At 40.3% G+C, this 23,458-nt stretch overlaps 1 protein-coding gene across 1 annotated transcript; it reads left to right on the top strand.

Moving 5' to 3' along the window:
• The first annotated feature begins 5,478 nt into the window (after positions 1-5,478).
• Positions 5,479-23,029, top strand: LOC122068785. Its single transcript, XM_042632685.1, has 5 exons — positions 5,479-5,619; positions 5,727-5,812; positions 6,276-6,420; positions 21,859-22,001; positions 22,122-23,029. Exons 1-5 carry the CDS (start codon positions 5,524-5,526, stop codon positions 22,861-22,863), a joined length of 1,212 nt encoding a protein of 403 aa, XP_042488619.1. The 5' UTR covers positions 5,479-5,523; the 3' UTR covers positions 22,864-23,029.
• Positions 23,030-23,458: the final 429 nt, after the last annotated feature.

The following is a 23,458-nucleotide window of genomic DNA, read 5'->3' as shown; positions in this document are numbered from 1 at the left end:
GAGCCCCTAACCATGCAGACTTGGCCATGCAGACATGGCCTTAGATAGCGCCTTCTTAATTGAGGGTGGAGTCCTTTGGTCACCATTAAGTCTTGAGATAGGATCCTTTAACTATGCCCCATCGTTCCTGATCTGAGTTCCTAGATAACTTAATATTATGTATATTATGATTCTACTGAATAACCGTCTTTAAATCTATTGAAATCCTTCGAAATGTTTGGGGATTTAAAGAATGAACTACAAACTTGTGACTTGAAAAACACTAAAAACTTGTGAAAATTACTAAAAACTTGACAACTATAAGCTATGTTGATGCTACTTGCTATTGGTAGACCTTCTTTAGATTCTTAAAGTTTCAAGATCGGGGTACCTTATCCCTCCCCATAGTCTCCAGGTGGTAGGAGCCAAGTCGTATAACCCTAGTGACTCTATATGGTCATTCCCAATTAGGTGCCAACTTTCCTTGGGTGCCTTGGGTCTGATACCTCTGTCTTTTGTAAGACAAGGTCGCCAATCCTGAACTCCCTCCTCCGGACCTTGGAGTTTTAGTACCTTGACATTTTTTCTGATAAGCTCAATCCTCTCCTGTGAGCTCTCTCTTGCCTCATATAGTAGGTCTAGGTTGGCTTTAAGGCCCTTCTCAGTCGTCTTCTCATCATTATTTTGGACTCTATGGGCCACGACTCCGATTTTGACTATTTGTACAGCTTCAGTGTCATAGGTCATGGTGAAGGGCATTTCCCCTGTGGTGGATCTGTCGGTCATCCTATATACCCAGAGGATACTATGCATCTCATCTGCCCAGATTCCCTTTGCGTCATCTAGCCTATTTTTTATCCCTTGGGGCAAGGTACGATTGGTTACTTCAGTTAACCCATTAGTAGGGGATATCCAACAGAGGTCTTTCTATGCTCAATGCAGAGGGACTTATAGATTGCCTCGAAGATCGGGTTAGCGAATTGTGTCACATTGTCGGTGATCACTATCCTTGGTATTCTGAACCGATAGGCCACTGCTCTTTGAAAGAAATCTCAGATGTTCTTTTCTGTTATTGTGGCCAGTGCTTCAGCCTCTGCCCATCTGGTAAAGTAGTCAACCGCCACTATCGTGAACTTCCTCTACCTTATCGCCTGTGGGAAGGGCCCCAATATGTCGATTCGCCACATGGAGAAAGGAAGTGGGCTGGACATGGAAGACAATTTTGTCGCATGTTACCAAGGGATTGGTGCAAATAGTTGGCATTCCAAGCATGTTTTGACAAAATCCTCTATGTCCCTCCTCATTCTTAGGAAGTATAGTCCCTGCCGCAATATCTTATGGGCCAATCCCTAGTGCCTAAGGTGCTACCCGCAGATTCCTTTATGCACCTCCCTGAGTGCATATTTTGCGTTGACCGGATCAAGGCACTTGAAGTAAGGCATAGTAAATCCTATTTTGTACAAAGTTTCTTCGTTCAGGACAAAGTGGGGGGATCTGATCTGTACCTTTCTGGCTTCATCTTTGTCTTCTGGGAGTCCCCCTTCCTTTAAGTACTTGATTATGGGATCCATCCAATAAGGGTTTTCCTTTTTCTATGGGTAACAACTATGGACATCCTTCAGTACTTGGGCGAGGTAGTACTTCAAAGTATACTGATTGTCCTAGTTATATGGAGTCCAAAGTTGCCAGCTGTATAGCGCTTCTGCACTGGTATTCTCTGTTCGTGGTACTTGTCTTACCTTGAATTCCTTGAAGCTCGTAACTTTTTCCTGCACTTTCCTCAAGTAATTTCCCATCCTCGGCTCTTTTGCCTTGTAGTCGCCATTTAATTGGCGTACTATAAGCTGCGATTTGTTGTGCACAATCAGCCTTTGCGCCGTTACTACTTTTGCCAAATTCATTCCGATTATCAATGCTTCCTATTCGGCATCATTATTGGAAGCGTTAAAGTCGAATTACAGGGCGTATTCAATTTTAAATCCTTATGGGCTGGTAAGGATAAGCCCAGTTCCACTTCCTACTGTGTTCGAGGTGTCATATACCTATAGTGTCCATGCCAAGTTCATCAATGCTTCTGGTGGCTCTTGTCCTTCTTTCGGGAAGGTGGTTTTGGCTATGAAGTCAGCTAGGGCTTGAGCCTTTATAGCAGTTCTTAGTTTAAATTGGATGTTGAACTCTCCCAATTCTGTAGCCCAATTTACCAATCAGCCTGACATATCTGGTTTCTACAGTATCCTCTTTAGCGGCTGATCTGTCAGCACACAAATTACAAGTGATTGGAAGTAAGGTCTCAACTTCCTCACAAATGTCACCAGTGATTACTCCACTTTTTCCACCTTTCTATACCTTGTTTGCTCATCGAGTAATGTTTGAATGATATAGTATATAGGCCTATGTTGCTTCCCTTCTTCTTTCAGTAGGATTACGCTCACTGCCACGGTAGATACGGCTATATACAGTTGCAATATGTCTCATGTGTTTGGATTTGTCAACATAGGTGGCGTCATCAAGTACTCTTTCAGTTGCTCAAAGGCTTATTCGCATTCTTCTGCCCATTCAAACCTCTTTGAGCCCTTCAAGGGTTTTAAGAAGGGAAGCCATTTATCGGCTGATTGAGACATGAAGCGGCTTAGTGCTGCAATTCTCCCCATTAATTCCTATACTTATTTACATTTCACGGGGACATCATCTCTTGGATGGCTTGGATTTTCATGGAATTCGCTTTGATTCCTCTTTTTGACATTACAAAACCTAGGAACTTTCTAGGTGTCACGCCAAAGGCACATTTTGTGGGGCTCAACTTCATGCCGTATTCCCTTAACACCTAGAATGCTTAATCTAGATTTTGAATATGTTGTTCTACTTTTAAGCTTTTGACCAGCATATTGTCAACGTATACCTCCATGGTTTTGCCCATCATTCCTTTGAAAATCTTATTCACTAACCTCTGGTAAATGGCTCCACATTCTTTAATGCAAAGGGCATCACCTCGTAGCAGTACAACCCGCTTTCTGTTATGAAGGAGGTCTCTGGGACGTTGGCCTTGCACATTTTGACTTGGTTATAGCCTGAATATGCGTTTATGAAATTCAATACTTCATGTCCCGAGGTAGCATCAATCAATAGATCGATCTTCAGGAGAGGGTAACTATCCTTCAGGCAAGCTTTGTTCAGACTTGTGAAATCTATACAAATTCTCCATTTCTCTTTTGCCTTTAGGACCATTACCACATTGGAGATCCATTTTGGGATATCGAATCTCTCGAATAAACTTTACCTTGAGTAGGTTATCTACTTCCTCGTCTATCTTCTCCTACCGCTCAGGGGCGAAGGTCCTCTTTTTCTATTGCACAGGTTTCCTTGTGGTATCAACACTTAGTTGATGCTCTATTACCTCCCATGCTATTCTAAGCATGTCCGAGGCTGACCAAGTGAAGACGCCAAAATTATCCCAGAGGAATGCAATAAGCTCATCACGTTGTGCTTCTTGCATTAATGCTCCAACTAACTGACGGGGTATTGTCTCCTCCTTCGACGTCGACCAGGACGAGGTCCTCTACTGGCTCTCCTCTTTGCCGACTAGATTCGTCGCGAAAATCCTTGATAGGTAATGCCTTGCTTGCCTTCTCTTTTCCCTAGAGTGTGGTAGCATAACACTTTTGGGATAGCTCTTGGTCACCTCGGCATTCTCCAACCCCATCTCTCGTCGAGAACTTCATCTTGAGATGCGGTGTGGAGACAATGACTTTCAGCAGGTTCAAGTTGACTCTTCTAAGTATGCCATTGTAGGTAGAGGTTATGTTGACCACCAAGAAGTTAATCATGACCATCACCTGAAGGTCTCCCGTCTCGACCCTTACTAGCAACTCAATTGATCCTTCAACTTTTATCAAGGCTCCAGAAAACCCCTATAGAGGGTGTTTGACTTTCTTCAGCCTTTTTTACTTAGGCCCATCTTCTAGTAGGTTTCGAGGAATACGATATCAGCTGAACTACTATTATCTACTAAGATTCTTTTCACCTTGCAATCTACTATAATTGGGCCGGTCAGTGTCAGACTTTAATCGAGCTTCCATAAATGGGCTTAAGACCTATTTAAGTCTAAACGAGCTCTAAATGGGCTTTAAACATGCTTACCCTAAAATTATTTTTTTAAGTGGATTGAAGGCCCAGCAATATGTGATGCAAAATTTTAATAAAGAACATAAATGATATGAGATTATGGTTATTCTTACAAAAAAAAAAAAAAAGAAAGAAGAAAGAAAGAAAAGAAAGAAAAGAAAAAGAGAGAGAGAGAGAGAGAGAGAGAGAGAGAGAGAGAGAGAGAGAGAGAGAGAGAGAGAGAGATTATGACCCTTACAACTTACAAAACAAAGCTTAATTAAATCAAATCCTATTACAAAGCAAAGGGTAAGAAAGCTTAAGGCTGCGTTTGGTAGTCATTCAATTCCAGAAACAACGTTTTGTGTCAAAAATAGAATTTTCAGTTTCTGTGTTAAAATGCCATTTTAAAACAAAAATTGGTGTTTGTTGAACCTGTTTCAAGAACGATTACCCTAGTTGTTCACTTTATTTATTTATTTTTATTTTTTGTATTTGGAACAAAACCGAAATGACAGAACAAGGTTTCATCGTTCCATCATTTTGCGTTTCTAACATTTTTTTCCCTTTTCGTTTTATATATATATATATATATATATATATAAACCAAGTTGACACCCAACGCTTTATTTCGTTTTTTTTTTTTTGTTCCCATATAATGGAAAAAACGTCAAAAACATTTTTCTAAATGACTACAAAATGCAACCTAATTAGTTTCTTACTAAGTTGGAAAAAATGAATTTTATGTAGTATTAAAGGGGATCGGGCGGGGTTGGGCTACAACAAGTTGGTTCAAGTTGGGCATATAAATGTGTCAGTTAATCAAGGGCTCGACAGGCTGGCTACCTGCACCATAAACGTCTGAAACATTTATTAAATGGGCTAATCCAAATCGAGCCGTAAACATGTCGAACTCAATCGGACCTACCAGTGCAGGCTCATAATTGACACCCCTAGAGACTAGAGTGATATTTCTCTTATTCTTTTAGGCCTTGAAATAAAAAGCTCTAGCCATGGTATATAATTCATTCTCTCACAAACATAGTTTTTACCTTAAAATCATTGTACAACATTTCAAATCACAATCCTACTTGCAAATTAGGTATTAAAATCTCTGTCTCTCTCACCAAACAAAATGCGCGTGTAGATTTGCTAGGAAGAAAAAATCTGAGTACATGAATCGAGTGAAAAAACCTGGTTTCAAACTATTGACTCATACTATAAACATGTGTCATTGATCTACCAAGAAAAAAAAAAAAAACATGTCTTATTTCAATGGCTTAGATTTAATGACTGACAGATTCAACACTGGTGGTCGAAGGGATTCTCTCTTCGCCGGCTGATGCAAAGTCGGATTAATTTAATTCGAATTCTCATTGCCCGCCAAACCCCAAAAGGGCGGATCCGAGAAGTGGAGGTGTGAGCTTCGTCACTGCAAGTCTCATGGCAACGACCTCTCCTGCTACTGCTTCCAAGTCTTCCAGTCAATGTTTGCACACCACCACCACTGCTCCCAACTCTCACTTGTTCTTCAAAACAGTAGGTTCTCTTCCTTTTCTCTTCTCCCAAACTTTCTTAGACGAGTTTGAAGCGTCGTTACTTTCGATCCTTACTTTCACCTTCTTCTTCGTCTTCCTCGTCTATAGGTCTTTCTTCAAGACTGGTGGCTGGTTAAGTCTGATCGTGACTTCCATGGAAAAAGATTAGCTGTTGGAGGGATTGCTTTCAGAGAGTAAGTTCCCTTTCCATGTCTAGGGTTTGTAATCACTAGCTTTCAGTAAATTCAGAAACATGGGGAAAATTACGAAAGACAAAAAGTAATGGCACTGGTGTACTGGTTATTAGGTGGTCAGAACTAAATCATGACACTGAGCTTGGAAAAAGAAAAAAGGTTAGGGTTTAGTATATTTGATTTACTGAGAAATTTCAGTTATTGGTTCAGATAATTAGTGAAACATAACCAAAAGCTTCACTTTGCAATTATAGTCTGAGGGGCAGGGCGAGCATAGTTTTGAGTTTTCTGTATTTTTTGTATTTTTACCTGGAAGAGTATCCTACAATGGCTTCAGTTTTGGTCCCATTTGTGTGATTTTAGACTAGTTGAGCCTTTTCCATTCCCGGTTCTGTTTACATATATATATACACACACACACATAACTCTGTTCTGAAAGTAAACTTGTATAATGGTACAACAGGCGGCATGCGATTAGAGTATTCTGCTCTGCACCAATTGTTAAAAGGCTTGATACCTTTACACTTGAGACATCAGATGGCATCACAATTGCAATTAAGAGCCCTATCAACTGGTCCCGCACAAATCAGAATGGTTTTTCTATGGAGGTATGTTAGTTTTTTCTTTTATCTTGCTTTCATTACAGTTGATGTATTACCTTTCTTATAATCAATAATTTTATCTGGGTTTTATTTTGTTATTCCAATTGGATGTGAGGGACGAACCAAATCAACAGCAAAAAACTGTTAAATGGGAATGTTACGTTACACCTTGTTTGCTCCCTATTTTCTGTCAAGCAGACCGATATTAAACATTCATGGAAAGAGAAATGGTCAGCAACAGGGGTGACCAACTTAGACCGACCTGGCGGGAGTAAGGGAAATGGATTCGTCATAGAGATGTTTATGGGGGAAGAATTGGTCAAAGTAAAGGAGACCAATGGGAAAGCTGACCGACTTGGCAACATAGTAAGGAAGGCTGACACATCAACCAAGAGAGAACGTGAGGTTGCACAACCTTGAAAGTGGATGTAGTTATAACTGAAGACAAGAGCAGGAAGCTGGTAACTACCTACTAACCACAAACCAAGTGGATTGAGACGGTTGAAACCATCAGGAGAAACTGGTAGAAGCATAAAAGAAAGCTTTTGAGGAACAGAGAGGGGATCACCAACAACTGGATCATACCAACACACAATGTGTCACTCTTTATCTTTTTGTATTTTTTCTAAGTAGATAGTTAGTTAGAGTTCAATCTTTCAGTTCTTCATTAGTGTGCTAGTCATTTCCTTTCTTTTCAACTTTTGTAATCCTTTCGACTTTCAAGTAAAGGTTAGTTTTCTTCCAGAATTTAGTTTCAACTTTAATTCCTATAGTTTTCCGTGAGAACCATCGATAGGTAGTAGTGATATCAAAGTCCTTGACGCAATCGAGGCGAAAGGGAACACCACTATGCCTAAGAGAAGTCAGATTTTCCTATTTTGTGCTTCCAAAAGTCCTGCCACGCTTGCGCATATCATCTAGTGAATGAATTAGCGAAGGGAGAAAATTGTTGCCAAACATGTTTTGGCACGCCTGGTGGGACACCTTACAACAAGGTCAAGATGGTGGTTCAAACTAGAGGAATCACAAGGGCTCCTAAAGAAGGACATGCTCCAAGTCCTCAAAGACATCCTAATCTAGAATCGATTACCGAAGGTACTCCGTCTTGAAACTAGTCAAGCTCTATGGGTGAAGGGCTCACCCAACAACTGGTAAGCGCCACGAGCGAGGCTTTATGCCACATGGCCAAAGATATTCATCAAATGGTGACGGCCATGACATAATCCAGCAACAACCAACTTATGAGACACGACCAGTTGATGGCAGTTTTAGTGCCACAAGGTCAAGTCACCCCATGGAACTAGCGGATAAACCTAAATTTACCCTCATCCAGCCATTCACATGGTTTCTCCGATGGGGCTAGCATTGTTAACGGAAATGGGTATCCCAATTGTGTTGGTAATTTGGGGCAACCGGTCTCTAACAGTGTGCAAAATAGGGGTCTATCCATTCCTTTGCCACAAGTTACAATGGTGGGAACAACAAAGCAAGGACCGTAGGTAACTTACACTAACCCAGTGATCGTACAAGTACCACCAATGACCCATGTTATCAATCTAGTGGCTACTAGGGCAAACACTGTCCCATTAGAGTGTTATGCAAACCAAATTGGACTTGTGACCAACAATTGCTAAAGGAATGGAGGGAATGGCTGAATGAACCCACGACGTAATGGGCTGGATCCTTAGGCTTAAGCCTGGCATGACCAGGGGTAGAATGGATGGCCTTATAACATTCCAAGACCATAGTTTAGTCAATGGCCGAATGCTTCAGATGTGCCGCTTCTCGGATAACCAAACTTAGTTCTCTTTAAACAAAAAGAACTTATTAGGATCATTCAGGACCAGATTAATCTAGCCTATAGGCCAATAGTTCGGCCTATTTATAGAAAACCATATCCAGAGCACCTGGACTTGGTAGACTTTGGTCGAAACATCAAAATTCCCAAATTCTTCAAATTTTTAGGAGATGATAATATGTCTACAATTGAGCATATTGCTCGATTTATCGTATAATGTGGGGCCTTAGGGGCACACGACATTATGAAACCCAGACTCTTTCCGAATTCACTGATTGGGGTAGCCTCTACCTGGTATTACAACTTACTAGCTAATTTTGTTCAGAATTGGGGAGAGATGGAGGATAAATTCCACTTGCAATTCTACTGCACCAAATCAACGGTGTCGATTGCGGACTTGGAAAGAATGTGCCAAACAACGGATGAGTCTGTGCATAAATTTGTCAATAGATTCAAAACCACTAAACATAGATGTGTTGCTACCCTAGTTAGTTAAAATGCATTTAAAATGGTGTTCCCTTTTTTTTTTGTGTTTTAAATGCGATTTGGAACTTCCCCCAATGATCTGTTAAAAAAAAGGGAACGGTTGGACTTAACGTTCTAAACGCGTATACATTTAAAAACAAATAAAATCCAAACAACCCCACCAGTTCACCCACACTCGACTAAAAACTAAAACTAAAACTAAAATACCCAAAACCCTAACCCATCTTTCCGAATAGGATTTTAGACCTGGAATAGAGTCTCAAAGCGATTGGTGAAGGATGACTCAAATTCCTAGATAAGGAAAAAGGAATAATGTTGATGGATGAAAACCCTTTTCCAGTAGTCAACATTTGAATGCGGACTTAACAAAGCTTTTGCGGCTAGAGACTTTGAAAACATGAGAAGCCATCACTAAGAGATTGTTGTCATCTCGGCTAACTTTGGCCAAATAAGGAGATGTGGTAGAGTTTCGACTATGGCAAAAGACGGTCGGGATGGAAAGTTGGACTTCCAGGGAGAAAGACCGAGGGAAGATGCCTGTTGTGATTCTTGTCGATCTACAATCTCGGTCACAAGAGAAAGACTGAGGAAAGATGCCACATGTGACTCCTGTTGGTTTACAAACTTGGTCACAAGAGAAGGACCGAGGAAAGATGCCAATCAAGAATTCAGAATCAAGAAAAGAACAAATATTTTGTTGGGGAGTTAGAACTTATTGCAAATGGTTTTTCGATCATCTATTAGAGAAATTTAAGCCTGGGGACCTAAGTCACCACAAGGCACAATGGAGAGGAAGGAGGCTATAAATAAGAAGTTGTCAATGCTACTAAAGTCCAAAGCCGATACACAGTCCTATCACCTAGTAAGACAAGATGCACCTCAGGAAGCCAAAAAATGTTTAGATTTCGACCATATTCAAATGGTAGAACAATGTTATCCTGGGAGATCAAGGAAGGAGTTAGTGTTTCAGTAAGAGACCGTATAAATCCACCTTCTCCAAGAATTCCGGTGAAACATCGTATTGGGAAATGTGACTTGTCAGCCTCCAACAGGGGAGCGTATGAAAAGAAGCCATGGGGGATATGATGCAGTTGGGTAAAAGAATTCTTAGTTACAGTTTTATGTTTGATTTACTTATTTATTTTTATTTTTAAATTAGCTTGGGAGTCAAGTTTTATGTGATTTGCATTCCATATTTGTTTCAGTTTTAAAATAGGAGAGTAGGTTATTTTAAGTCTTTAAATAGAGTTTTGTACCCAACGATGGGATTGGATTTTGAAGAATTGAAGATTGAATGGAGTATTGGTTTGAGACAATGGTTGCCATGTGCTTCGTACACCTTTTACTCTAATATTCTTCTCTCCTTTTCCCCTATTTTATTCTTCTTCTTTCTATTTCATTTCTGGTTTTTCTGTTGTTGATCTTTCCTCACCTGTGAACCCATGTTCTGGGCAGTACATCACGGCCCAAAGAATCGAAGGAATCTCCTCTGACACAAGTACTTTCTGCTTCAAACTTGGGGGCTAGCTTCACCTGAGTAAGGCAACCCGACTACAGGTTTTTCTTGGCCGGAAACAGCCTCTGCTGTGAGCTGATACTTCATGACCAGACCTGGAACACTGTTCATTACTGAACCTGAGTTGCAGGTGCAACAACTCCCCTTTGTGTGCTGTTTTGCGGCAGCTACCTGTTGGATTCAAGAGAGCACTAGGTGCTCAGCCTACACCTGAAAGTTTATGCTTGATTGATATGAATTGAAGAAGCTGTCTCCATTTTAAGCCCTCTGGAATACTGCCAGGCCCTGGTTTTCTATTGGGAAGAAGATGATGGTGGGTTGATTTATTGCTTTCATGAGTTGACTTTGTGGATATTACAAGAAAGCCCCCTGTCCTGAAGTGTTTGTTCTATTATTTCTTTCCTTTGGCAATTACAGAATACCCCTCCCCTTTTAATTTCCTATTCCAGTCGTCCCCATCACTTATTATTCTACTTGTGACGCCCATGATTGTTACTGAAATTACAAAATTGCTACTAAACCATTAAATTGAGATATTTGTCATTTGTGTGGGCCCTAAGCGATCTGAGTCTGAGTTTTGGAACCCGGATCATTGAAGCCCTCACCAATGGATGGTGCACCCGCGAGTAAATAAAGACAATAGATGGTATGTTGCTAGACATCCGAAGTTTCCTTTTGATGCTGGTTATACCATAACTAGGACGCAAAAGAGGAGATGGCAGAGGCATCAAGCTGCTGCATGAAACGCCAGAGAGGAGGACGACCAAGTAGAATTTTGGTCTGCTGACAAGCAAAAGCAGTTGGCCGACACTATCAAGGGATAAGATTTTTGGTGGTTCAGGATAAAATAACAGCTGAAGAATCAGTTAGCCCTGAAAAGATAGTTCAGGCCAAAACTGTTAGTACAACCACCAATAAAAAGTGCAGTGATAAGGATCCCAAGGTCAGTACTGAGGTTTCATATTATAAGTCTGAGGGAAGCAGTGATTTGAAAGCTTTATTAACATGATGTTTGGATTGATGAAGACACAAGTACCGATCAACATTAATGCAGGAAGATTACAAGAAACTATCCCAACATTTTATAACCCCAAACAATACAAATAGGATTAGAAAACAAAGAAATAAGACCATCAAATAAACCTCCAAGGATACAATACCCATACAGGAGCAAAACCAACCCAAAACCTTACCCGATAGGAGAGAGAAAGACCTGCTATAGAGCTGGACAGAGAGAGGTGCGGCCAGGCCTGTAGGGCTCCAATTGAGCTGCAAATTTGATTGATTGTAGGGCCCACCAAGGGTACAAAAACCCCCAAATATGAAGAGCTTCTGACGGCTGGTTATGGAGTTATGAATGTTCTTGATTTCTGACCTAGGAGAGAGAAAATCAAGAACTGCAGAAAAACCAGAAGTGAACAGCGGCTGATGGCTTCCCAACAGAGATGGAGTAGCCCTCTTGAAGAGTTGAACCAGTCCTTAAAAAGCCTTGCAGATCAGACCTCATAGTTGGCCAAAAGAAGAGATCGATTGGTTCAAGAATGGGCAGTTCTTGAAGATCGATCTTGCAAGGATAGGTCTGAATTCTTTGCGATTAATAGCTGCTGTAATCAGTGAACAGAAACAGAATTTTAACTGCAGAAAATAAGAGGAGAGGTAAGGGAATGTGGGGGAGGAGTGGCTGTCTCGGCCAGGGCTTCTCACCTACAACTATCCCGGTTGTTCTAACATAATGACTGCAATTTCCTTTATTCAAATATGAAATATGAGTACATAGGCTCCTCTATTTATAGAGGGCAGAATAACAATCAAACTATTACTAGGAGCTAGTTTCCCAATAGGAATAGACACTCCTACTTCAACTAGGAGCTAGTTTCCCAATAGGACTAGACACTCATATTTCATATTTGAAATTGGACTAGGAATTCAAAATTGGACTAGGAATAATAAACTTATGTGGAAAACAAATAGAGTCCTAAGACAATTTGGACTCGACATACCACTTACTCAACTCGATGGGCCCAATGACCCACTAATTAATTAAAATAACTACTAATTATTCCCCTAGCCGATGGGCCCAATTAGCCTTTATTTGTACTTAGCCACTCAGGTGGACCAAGTAGGGGTTCAGTTGGCTTCTTGGCTGGACCCTAGCCACTCAGGTGGACTAAGGCTGGACCCTTCTTCCTCTCATATTTCCTTCCATAATGTGCATCTATATCAAACATGGTCTATATATTACCTAGAAATTTTCAAGCGCAGACCGAACAAACAATTGAGATAGAGAAAGACTTGGATGAAGAGATGGGTCAACCCGAATTTTAGGGGTTGAGACTGGTCAAAGGTGGGAGATTAATTTGGAAGGATGTCAACCTGATAGGGGAAGGAATCATGAAGATGGGATTGATCAAGGCCAGTCACTCGTGAGGGAGGAAGTGAAAGGTATAACTGATGAACTTCTGACGCCATATCAGTTGTAGGTAGTCTTTGATAAGCCTACGAGAGAGATGACCCAACACTTGAAGCCACTATACATACCGATCTCGATGGTTTTAGTGGATAATGGTGCAACAGTGAACATCTTGCCAGCCAGAATGATGCAAAATTTGGGAAGAAATTAGACAGATTTAGTCCTAGCTGAGGTCGCTAACAAACTTCCTTGGAGGGTAAGTAAACTAAAGAGAGTCCTCCCAATGGAGGTTAAAGTCGGTGGTCGAACATCCATGACAAAATTCTTTGTTATGGACGTTATGGCTAACTCTATTGCATTGCTTGGCTATGATTGGATTCACGCCAATAGTTGCATTCCTTCATCCCTTCATCAGTTTATTGTTTTTTGGAATGAAAGAGGAAGTGTCGAGTTTATAACTGTTGATAATCGGCCTTTCCTGGTTAACGGAAGTCATGCGGATGCCATCTATCAGCAAGGCATTGGGCCAATCAGATTTATTGATCTTGACAAAATGGTCAGCCCTCAGCAATGGTGATCAACACCATTACTATGGAACCTATGCAAGAAGAGTGTCTAGAAGAAACAAGCAGATTGTCTATGGTTGATAGGTCCCTGAGTATTGGCCAGCATTTTTCATTAAAAAAGATTATAGAGAAGTGATGTAGAATCGATGTTGCTGAACCAGGTTGACCCTTCAGGCAATCTCAATCGAGATGAACTGGGTCTGATTGGATTTTTGGATTCATTAGGATCTTTAGGATTTTATTTTTATTTGGGGATTATTTGCAATCTTTTAATTTGGGTAGTTAATAGTCAATTAGAGAGTTACCAATGTAAGTTTTATTCTGTTTCTAATTTTATTAGTTAGAATTTAGGGAGTAATTAGATGCTGCTATTTCAGTTTTAGATTTTGATTAGGCAATTTTTATTCTCAATTTATTATATAAAGGCATGTAGCCCAAGTAATTAGACAGATTTGAACAATGAATTAAAATTTGGTTGAACCATGTGGTTTGCTTGGTCGTGAGACCTTCTTCTCCCTTCCCCTTTGTGTGATCCATCCCTTCTTCCCTGCGGTCCCCCATCAGGAAGCGGTGGAGAGTATCTTTTAAAGACTCTTAGTGTCCCGATTGGAATAAAAAATTGTAGATACATTAGAAGACAAGGCCGGCGCAATGAATTAAAATATAATGAAGGGAGTTCAAATGAAAGTGTCACACCCTGCTTTCTCTAGAAAATGTATATGGCATTGGACAGCTAACCGGACTCCCCAGGATCATAGACTATGGAATAAATAACCATAACACCACAAGAAATTAAAATCATATACATAATCAATCAAACATATACATATATCCAGTGTCTACCATATGATAGAAGTATAATTTTACAATTCCAAGTGATTTACAATCCATCTCAAAAAATATTTACATGTTGCTCAGAATGCTAGTACTAATATAATTCATCAGAGTATTCTCAACTCAACACAACGGAATATTTACACAAAAGGGTTCCTGCTTTATAGGTACTATCACTCAATGGGTCTAGCCTACGAAGGCATAGTTGTCGCAACCATAGTTGGGTCCGTGCTCTGACTCAGTCTCTAGGATACTGGATAGAAGGTCTAAGGCCATTCCCGTAGGATCAACATGGCAAAATACTAGTCTCATATTCTAAAAGAGTGAGAATAAGATGGAATGAGCACCACGTGCTCAGTGAGGGGTGGGGGTAGGGAAGCAGACATAGTACAAATGATGCAATGTATGCTCCACACCTTATATGATGCTCATGAATTCATTTAATTACACTACTTCCTAGTCCATTACTAATTCATTTAATTACACTACTTCCTAGTCCATTACTAAGTCTGTAGAAGTGGTATAGTGCTACGCAATGTAGGTGGTATCCCCTTTCCTAATAGGTTGGGCTCCAAAGATACAAACTAGTTGCTGGTAGGAGTTAGCCAGTCTCGGAAAGAACCTTGGTCCCCCGGCTAGCCCCTAGATTAGTAACCGCGGCAGTTAAGTGTATAGTAGATCGTACCTTGTTGCTATCCGTCTCTAGGTACAGTATGTCGTACCCTGGAAGTGTACTGCTAATTAGGCAACCACGGGTTGAGATTAGTCAGTACCTCACCCCCTACTGACTAGGGGTTATAACACTCGGATTGTGATAAGTCCTAGCCGACAAACCTTCTATATGATGATTTTCAATCATCAGCCATACACACAAGCATATAAGTAAACATCGGGCACACACACATGTCCCGTCTTACCTTCTTACCTTTTTCCAGTTTCTTGTTCCACAGTATCAGTACCTGATAAATAAAATGCACATAACATTATGCATGGGGAATCAAGCATAAATTAAAATAAAGAAAACACTCCATAAAATAAGTCAAGTACCCTCTATCCTTGATTTCCTAAATCACTTGTGCGATAGATTCCCAAATTGGATTTACGTCATTACTGGTGATTTTAGTTCCTAATTACACAGTATATATGTATATCCGTTAATAAATAAGCCTATTGCTTCGACTGGTAGAGGCTAATTCCATTGAAGATGGTGTCATCAAGTCCCATCCATGCATAGAAGACCCACTGGGCACATCAGCAGCCCATCTGTGTTTTGGAACCTCCATCGGCAGGTAAGCCAGGCAGCCACTGGCCGGCCGCTCGCACCTACCGGTACCCCCTTTTTTTGTAGAATTTAATTTTGCCAAGGCTTGTACCAAACACTTGTGGCTCTGAATTAGGTTCCAATTTGTGGCTTGATGTTCTGTCCAACTATACTAGGTGTGAGGATGGGGTTTATGCTTCATATTGACCCAATATTAGGACTCAATTAACTGAATTCTAGGTCAGTATACCTAGTTCCACAGAAATCCAGAAGTTTAACATGAATTTAATTAATTATGTAGAATTGAACTCATTTTCCCAAATTTAATCACTCAATTAAGGTTGAATTGACAAGCATACAGTCATATGAATTAAGTTCAGGCCTCAATTGAGCTTAGCAAGTTCTTGCTTTCGGCCTACTCCATTCTGAGTTGGAGTACCAACACAACTTGTCTGATGAAGAATCTCATGGTCAACAAGGTATTTTTGAAACTGACCCTCCATGTACTCCTTTCCATTTCACTATGGGGAATCTTCAGAGTGGCATTGAACTGAGTCTTCTGAATCATCTTATGGAACCATTGAAAATAACTGAAAACTTCATTTTTGTGCTGCATCATATACATCCAAGTAGTTTTATAGTGACAATCACGAAGACACAAACTTTTGTTTCCTAGAAATAGATGTTCAGCAAGTCGGACCCCACACATCAGAATGAACCAAGTGAAAGATTGAAGAACTTTTATTTAATGGTAAGTAATTGGAACGAAATGGTGGGTGTCCTAAGTGACAATGTTAAACTTAGTACATTGTTTAACTAAGTTCTGATGAAGAACTGATGAGATAGGAATATCAGGGTTTTAGAAGAAAACCATAATTTTTAAAGAAGATGTGGATCACACACTACCTTGGCATATTGGGCCACAAGGATGGTTGATCTCCTTGGAAATAGGGCCACAAGGAGGGAATCCTCCAAATATCAACTGATTCTGAGGGAGGGAACCCTAAAATCGATAAGGTTAGGGTTTTTGGAGAAAGCCCTAAAATTTGGGAATTGCAGGTGAAGGTGGGTTTAAAAATCTTGCAAACGGTGATGGGTTTTTCCAATTTGTTGTACTTAATCTTCAATAGGGTGAATATTTGTGATGCAGATTCGGCTGCCCTTACCTGGTTAGACCAGTATGACCGGCTTTGGAAGCCAAGAGCCAAGAGCCAAGAGCCAAGAAGAACCCGTCCAACCCAGGGTTTTGTTCCAACACGGGTTGGAAATAAAATTAGTAGTTTACTTAGTATTTTATTTTATGCTTTTACTTTCTAGACTTGAACGTAGGAGTAGGATTTATTTCCTTTGCATTAGTTTCCATTTATGGTTATTTCCCAGTTTAGGCTAGATACTATGTTAGTAGAGTTTCTAATTTCATGTCTTTATTTTCTATATATTGGGTGTAGCCGATGTACATGGGGAATGAATGGAATGATGAAGTTATTTGGGTGAACTTTGTGGTTATGCTTGGTTGTGTGAATCTCCTCCTCTCCCCCTTTGTGGATTCTTCCTTCTTTCCTAAGGCCCCCATCAATTTGGTATCAGAGCCGAAGGTCCCATTCCCCTTCTTCCCTCCCATCTTTCCTTCCATCTTCTTCTTCCCTTCACCCTTTCTTTGTTTCGGTTCTATAGAAATTGAGAACAAAAAAAAAAAAAAAAAAAAAAAAAAAAAAAATCCCTACCTTACCGCCTCCTTTTTTTCACTCTTTTCCCTTCCGACAGTAGTCAGCCCCTCCGCCTCCTCTTTCTTTTGTCCGACAAAAAAAAAAAAAAAGAACAGCAACACAGGAGACGAAAAGAGAAGAAAAGAAAAGAAAAAGAAGAGAAAGAAGAACAAAGGAAGAAGAAGAAGAAGGCAAGGCGAGAAGAGAGAGAACATACCTACAAATCTCATCACCAGTCACGTTCCTTGGTCGAAGCTGACTCCCAACGATGGCTCCAATTGCTGCCGCTAGTCCCTGGAACTCCTCTCCATGAAATCCCGTTGATCTTCCTTATTTGTAGCGTAGGCGTCACCCACTCCCTTGGTTCGATCGCTGGGATCCCTCTCCCAGTGGGAGAACTACTGTCCTGTTCTGTCGGTAACCCAAACACTCCTTACTTTCTATTTTTATTTTTGAACTTCTAATAATTACACTTTGCCCCTTTGTTTCTCTTTAATTCTTTTATCCCTCTTATTTTTCCTTATTTACAATTAGACCCCTGCCCATATGTGATACACCCCTTTGTGGTTTAAATTGAATTTCAAGTAATTGCAATTTTGCCCTTCCAAAAAAAAAAGAAGAGTTAGTTACTATTCTACCATTATTCTTGAGTGCTATTTTGTTAATCATCACCATGGTAGCCAACAGTGAAGTGGTTCAAGAGTTGAACTCTTATAAAGGAGAAACTGATACAAAAATTGATGCTCTCACTACCATAGTCACGTCCCTTAAGACAATGGTGGAATCTATGCAAGTTTCTATGGGATCCATTACAAATTTCTATTCATCGTTTGGTGGCATCAGATAAAGGAAAGAGTCCCATTCAATCTGGGGATTCTTCCAACACCACTCCACAGGATCTGTTAGTAACACTACCACCATTGCCACCACCTCCACCACCATATGGAACTGGTAGACATGATGACAGAGCAGAAAGAGCAGTAAAATTGGATGTCCTTGATTTTTATGGAGACAACAATCCAGAACTATACCTTGACTGGATTCACAGCTTTGATACATTCTTCAGATAATACGGGTTGACTGAGGCTCGAAAGATTCTATTTGCAGAAGCCAAACTGAAAGGCACAGCCCGAGTCTGGTGGATCAAGCAACAACAACAGAACTGAACCCGAGGCATTGGTTTAGTCACTACTTGGGCTGAAATGCATGAAGTTATGAACCGGAAATTCTTGCCTTCTGATTACAAGCAATGTATGCATCTTAGGTTTGCACAGTTGAAATAGGAGAATTTAACTATTGAAGCATATGTTGCGAGATTTTATTATTTGGCTACTCGTTCTGATTTTGAGTGGGATGAAGAAGTATTGGTGGCACAATTTCGCAATGGGTTGCACCCTCAACTTAGTGCTGCCTTTGCATCTAGTCGACTACCTACCATGGAAGATGCTGTGTAAGTAGTGTATCAGGTTGAGGAAAGTCTGAAACGCCCATACAATCGGAGAAATTTTGTAGATACTTTTCTTCGAGGTACTAGTTCCATTCTGCAACAGCCTCCTACCCAATAAAGGTCATCTAGCAAACCACAGGCTAGTGCTATATCTATGTCATCTTCACGACCTAGTCGGCCGTATTCTCCACCTCAACATGTTTCTAAAATGTCATCTTCACAGCCTATTCGTCCATACTCACCCCCTCGGCATGGTTCAGATAAACCTTCTGATTCTTCAAAAATTATAGTTTGGTACTACTCATGCCATGGATTTAGACATATCAGTGTTCAATGCCCCAGCCGTTGGTTGCTTTTATTGATAAGGATTCTCTTATACCATATATTCCCAAAGTGCAACTTGGTACTGACACAGTTAATTTAAGAGAAGACCGTGAGCCAGGTGAAGTCAATGACACTCTCAGTGATGAAGACCAACATCCTTTTTATGTCATTCGTCATGTGTTGACCACTCAGAAAGTCACTGACAATGAAGATTGGCGCCGCAGTAGTATTTTTCAGACTCGTGTGAAGTGCAATGACCAGTTGTTAACCTTGGTCATTGATGGAGGTAGTTGTACTAATGTTGTCTCTGAAGACGTTGTTCGTAAGCTGGGATTGAAGATAAAGTCACATCCAAATCCCTACAAGGTTACTTGGGTGAACAACATTAATCTCAAAATCACAGATAAGTGTTTGGTCACATATTCTATTGGTGGATTTAAGGATACAGTCCAATGTGATGTCCTCCCTCTGAAGGTGTGCTATCTCCTTCTTGGTCGACCTTGGTTGTTTGACAAGAAAGTACAGCATTGTGGCTATGCCAATACCTATGCTTTCAAGCATGCCAATAAGACTATGAAGTTTCATCCTGCCAAGGATCTCCCTGGAATTAGGCTCAAGAAGATGGTGGGATCGTTCCTCATTCAGCGTATTCCTTCAGATGGTCTCCTTGGTCCTTTTCCTAACTCGACGGAGACGAGTTCTTTTCAGAGGAGGAGAGTTGATGCAGATACGATTGCCCTTACCTGGTTAGACCAGCATGATCGGCTTTGGAAGCCAAGAGCCAAGAAGAACGGGTCCAACCCAGGGTTTTGGTCTAACACGGGTTGGAAATAAAATTAGTAGTTTACTTAGATTTTATTTCATGCTTTTACTGTCCAGACTTGAACGTAGGAGTAGGATTTATTTCCTTTGCATTAGTTTCCATTTATGGTTATTTCCTAGTTTAGGCTAGATATTATGTTAGTAGAGTTTCTAATTTCATGTCTTTATTTTCTATATATTGGGTGTAGTCGATGGACATGGGGAATGAATGGAATGATGAATTAGTTATTTGGGTGAACTTTGTGGTTATGCTTGGTTGTGTGAATCTCTTCCCCTCCCCTTTTGTGGATTCTTCCTTCTTCCGTAAGGCCCCCCATCAATTTGATTTTAAAATAGGAAGAATCAAACTCCAAAAAGGGAAGAATAAAAAATCGCAGAGAGGAAGGGAAGAACCTTAATCGATTCTTGCAGGTTTTTGGGTTTAAAACATTGAGGGACATCAACTAGATTCATATGAATCACCTCATTAGTGCTGCCCTATGGAGAATTAAGGAGACAAGGGAAGAGTAGAAGGTGGAGGTTGAGAAGGAGATGGGAGGTTTGTGATTTTGGAAGAAGAGAAAGGGAAGGCTGAAAAAACCTAGATCAGAAAGTTGGCTTTGATACCATGTTAGTAGCCAAACTAGGATAGAATTCTTGAGTGAATAACTAGATCACTCAAGCCTTTATTTATAATAAGCAAAGCGAAAGGAAAATTACAACTATGCCTCCTTCCACCGCCCCTCATTAATTAGGGTTGGTGGAAGGGGAAAAAGCCTAGAATGCCCCTGTGACATTAATTACATGATTCAACAGTAAGATTGTTAGATTTTGAAAGGTGGTCACCTGTGACCAAATCAAAATAAATTGTAGCACTGAGGGACATATCCCTTGGATTTTCAACATGCACAATGGACTTGTATTCTGACCACAAGTTCTTCCACATATTCTTTCCTTTGCCTATCTTTGCTTTAACCCGATCATGACTCTAGATCCATCTTGCATTCGCCTGACTTAGCCCTTTCAATTGTTCTGCACCAGCTGTAACTTTGCTATATGCTTTAGAGAAAACAACATGATTAGTGGCTTTGGCTTCCTCTTTAGCCTTCTTCTCTTCTGTCAAGCGACAAGTTTCCTCATCCAGAGTCTTGATGTGATGGGTGTGCCCAACGTCAGCCCGAAAATAGTCCGAAAGTTGGGCTCGGAGCAGTTGAATGTCTTGGGAAAGAGTTGTCTCTTAATCAAAAGCTTTGATTGCATCCGCGACCACCTTTAGAGCATGGGAGAACTCAAGTGTCTGGTCTACATCATGTCCTATTTGTACATTCAGTTGTTTAGATTAACTTGTTGCTATGTGTGTGGGGTAGGGTCAAGAAAGAAATAAATTAACTTGGTGCTATGTTTGAACATGCATTGCTAACCAGTTTTGAAAACACAATTTGCTAGAGTTGAATGCTGAATAGAACATAGTTATCAAGGAGAGAAGGCAATGGAAGATGGTAAACAATCAAGGCGACAGTCTAGGCTGAGTCGCCTTGTTGCCCAGGCGGCGCCTTTATAACTGTGGAATGCAATACTTCTAATTTTGCAATTTCCTCGCCTGCATTGGACGTGGTGTTGTTGTTGATTTAACCAATATGATTGCATACTGTGCACATGCGTGCCACTATAGAGCCAATTATTACTGTAAATGTATCAAAGTAGATCAGTTATACTCTGGTACCGACACTTGCCTAGTGCCAATGGTGAAGCAGTAAAATTCAAAATACTGGTATTGATGCATTTGTGTCCCTGGAGAGCTTAATTATTACTGTAAATATATCGAAGTAGACTTATTATACCCAGATACCTGAGCATGCCTAGGCACCATGGTTGGAACGGTAAAATACTAGTACTGGTGCTGGATTCTGAGAAAAGTACCTCTACTATATTCTCATATCCTACTCTTGCTTAAGATAATTACTTAATCCCTAATTTTTTTTTTTGGGGGGGGGGATGGGGGCGATCTTGCGAATAAAATTTCATAGTAAATGTTCCTTTGAAAAAATATTTGAAAGTTTATTGTAGCAATGATTACATCGTCAATATTTGAAAACTATACCCATCCAGTTTCCAATTTCTGTATATCTTTTCATGCTAAAGTGTAATTCTTGCTGGAATGCCTACCTGCTGAATAGAAAATGTCAAGATGTTAACATTGTGGTCATGTTGATACATGTTTCTAAGTTGCATAATAAAGTTCTATGCCCCGCTCCACTTTTGACAAGTTTAGATGATAACTTCTATTTTGAACAGGTCTGCCATCACTTCCTGAATGGCTTTCCCCATTACTGGGAAGACTACATTGCCCAGTATTTTATTACATGCACTCGAGGTGTTCCAACAAATGTTTCTGATTTTAATGAGAATATCATACACTCTTTTGATGTCCGGACCAGGTATCTTTTACTTGAACTCACAATGACTAATATGCATGATCATTTAATGTTCAGCCCTGGTGTCTTTGATAATTGTGAGCTAACAAGAGGTTTTTTTAATGATATCCCACAAAATGTCAGTTGCAATGATTCCAAAAACCCTGGGATGTCAATTCATTCATTTCTGACTAGATCTAGTGCATTCATGATGGGGGCTTGCTTCGGGGAGGAAACTGCAAGTAGATGTCAGAAAGCCAAGATTGAAAACAAGTATGAGGTTGGCAAGGATTTTGTTGATCCAGAAAACGGTGTAGAAAGCACAAGAGTACTATTTTCAGACCAACAAAATAATATCAATAGTGATGGTTTGAAAGAGCCTGAAAGTATAGTCTCAGAAAGAAACTCTATCATGAAATCATATGGCACCACTGATGATGTTGCTGACAATTCAATATTGCTGGAAAGTACAGAAGTTAACCTGCTTGAGGTAGAGCTGCAGATGCCAAACTCAACTTCAAATAAAGATGAAGTTGGTGGAACTGAGTCAATTTTGGAATTGTCGAAGAGAAAAGGTAAGAGTAACTCAGGACAGAAGAGTCTATGCCAGCGATGCTCGCCCAAGAGGTTGGACAGTTTAAAGTGCGACATGAAAGATAAGAATAAAACCAAGTGTGGCTCCAATTGGAATGTTTCAAGTCATGTTGAAGAGAAATCATGTTGTGGTAATAGTTCAAGCATGGGTAGTAGTGGTCTTGAAGAGACCATAGATAAATCTTTTTCAAAAGTTAGGAAGGTACATGATAGAAGACCAAAAAGACCCAGTGATTCCATTGTCAGAAGATCAAGTACTAGGATCAGGAATTTACAGAAAAAATTGAAATAGACATGAAAACTGACTATGCTTTCAATGGGTTCTGGTTTTATTGTAAATGCTATTAAATAGGTATCATGTATATGGGACACACGTTGGTTCTTATCTTTTTGTTGTTCAACTTGCAGAGTATGCACAAATTATAGGAAAGTTGCACTATTGCAACATGTTGGTCACAGTTTCGAAACTAGGAAACAGCCTCTGCTATGAAGTAGGCAGTAAGGCTGCATACATGGGCCCCTCTTAGACCCTAGCGGGAGCCTTGTGCACTCGGTTGGTTTTTCTTTCTTTAGGCTAATAGCAATGGCTATTCTATATGTGCTCATTGACTAAATTGCCTGTGCTAATCCATGTGAAACTCCCTTCCCCCTCCCCCCTCCCCCCTCCCCATTTGACTAGTTTACAAGTTCAATATTGGTTTCATCTTTCTTAGCTATGATTGTTGGGTTCTTTTTTCATGAGGTATGATTGTTGGATTTTGTTTGAACGTTAGGATACATAAGTGTCTGTAAAGATTACATGGAAACTTTTGTATAATCATATGGCACATTTTTTATTTAGTTCTTTATTTGATGCGGGGCTCCCGGGGTGCAGGGAAATTCCTGCT

This window comes from Macadamia integrifolia, unplaced genomic scaffold (assembly GCF_013358625.1).
Source record: "Macadamia integrifolia cultivar HAES 741 unplaced genomic scaffold, SCU_Mint_v3 scaffold458, whole genome shotgun sequence".
Taxonomy (NCBI): Eukaryota; Viridiplantae; Streptophyta; class Magnoliopsida; order Proteales; family Proteaceae; genus Macadamia; species Macadamia integrifolia.
Note: the sequence above shows the minus strand (reverse complement) of the source record. Positions and strands in the feature narration are given on the sequence as shown.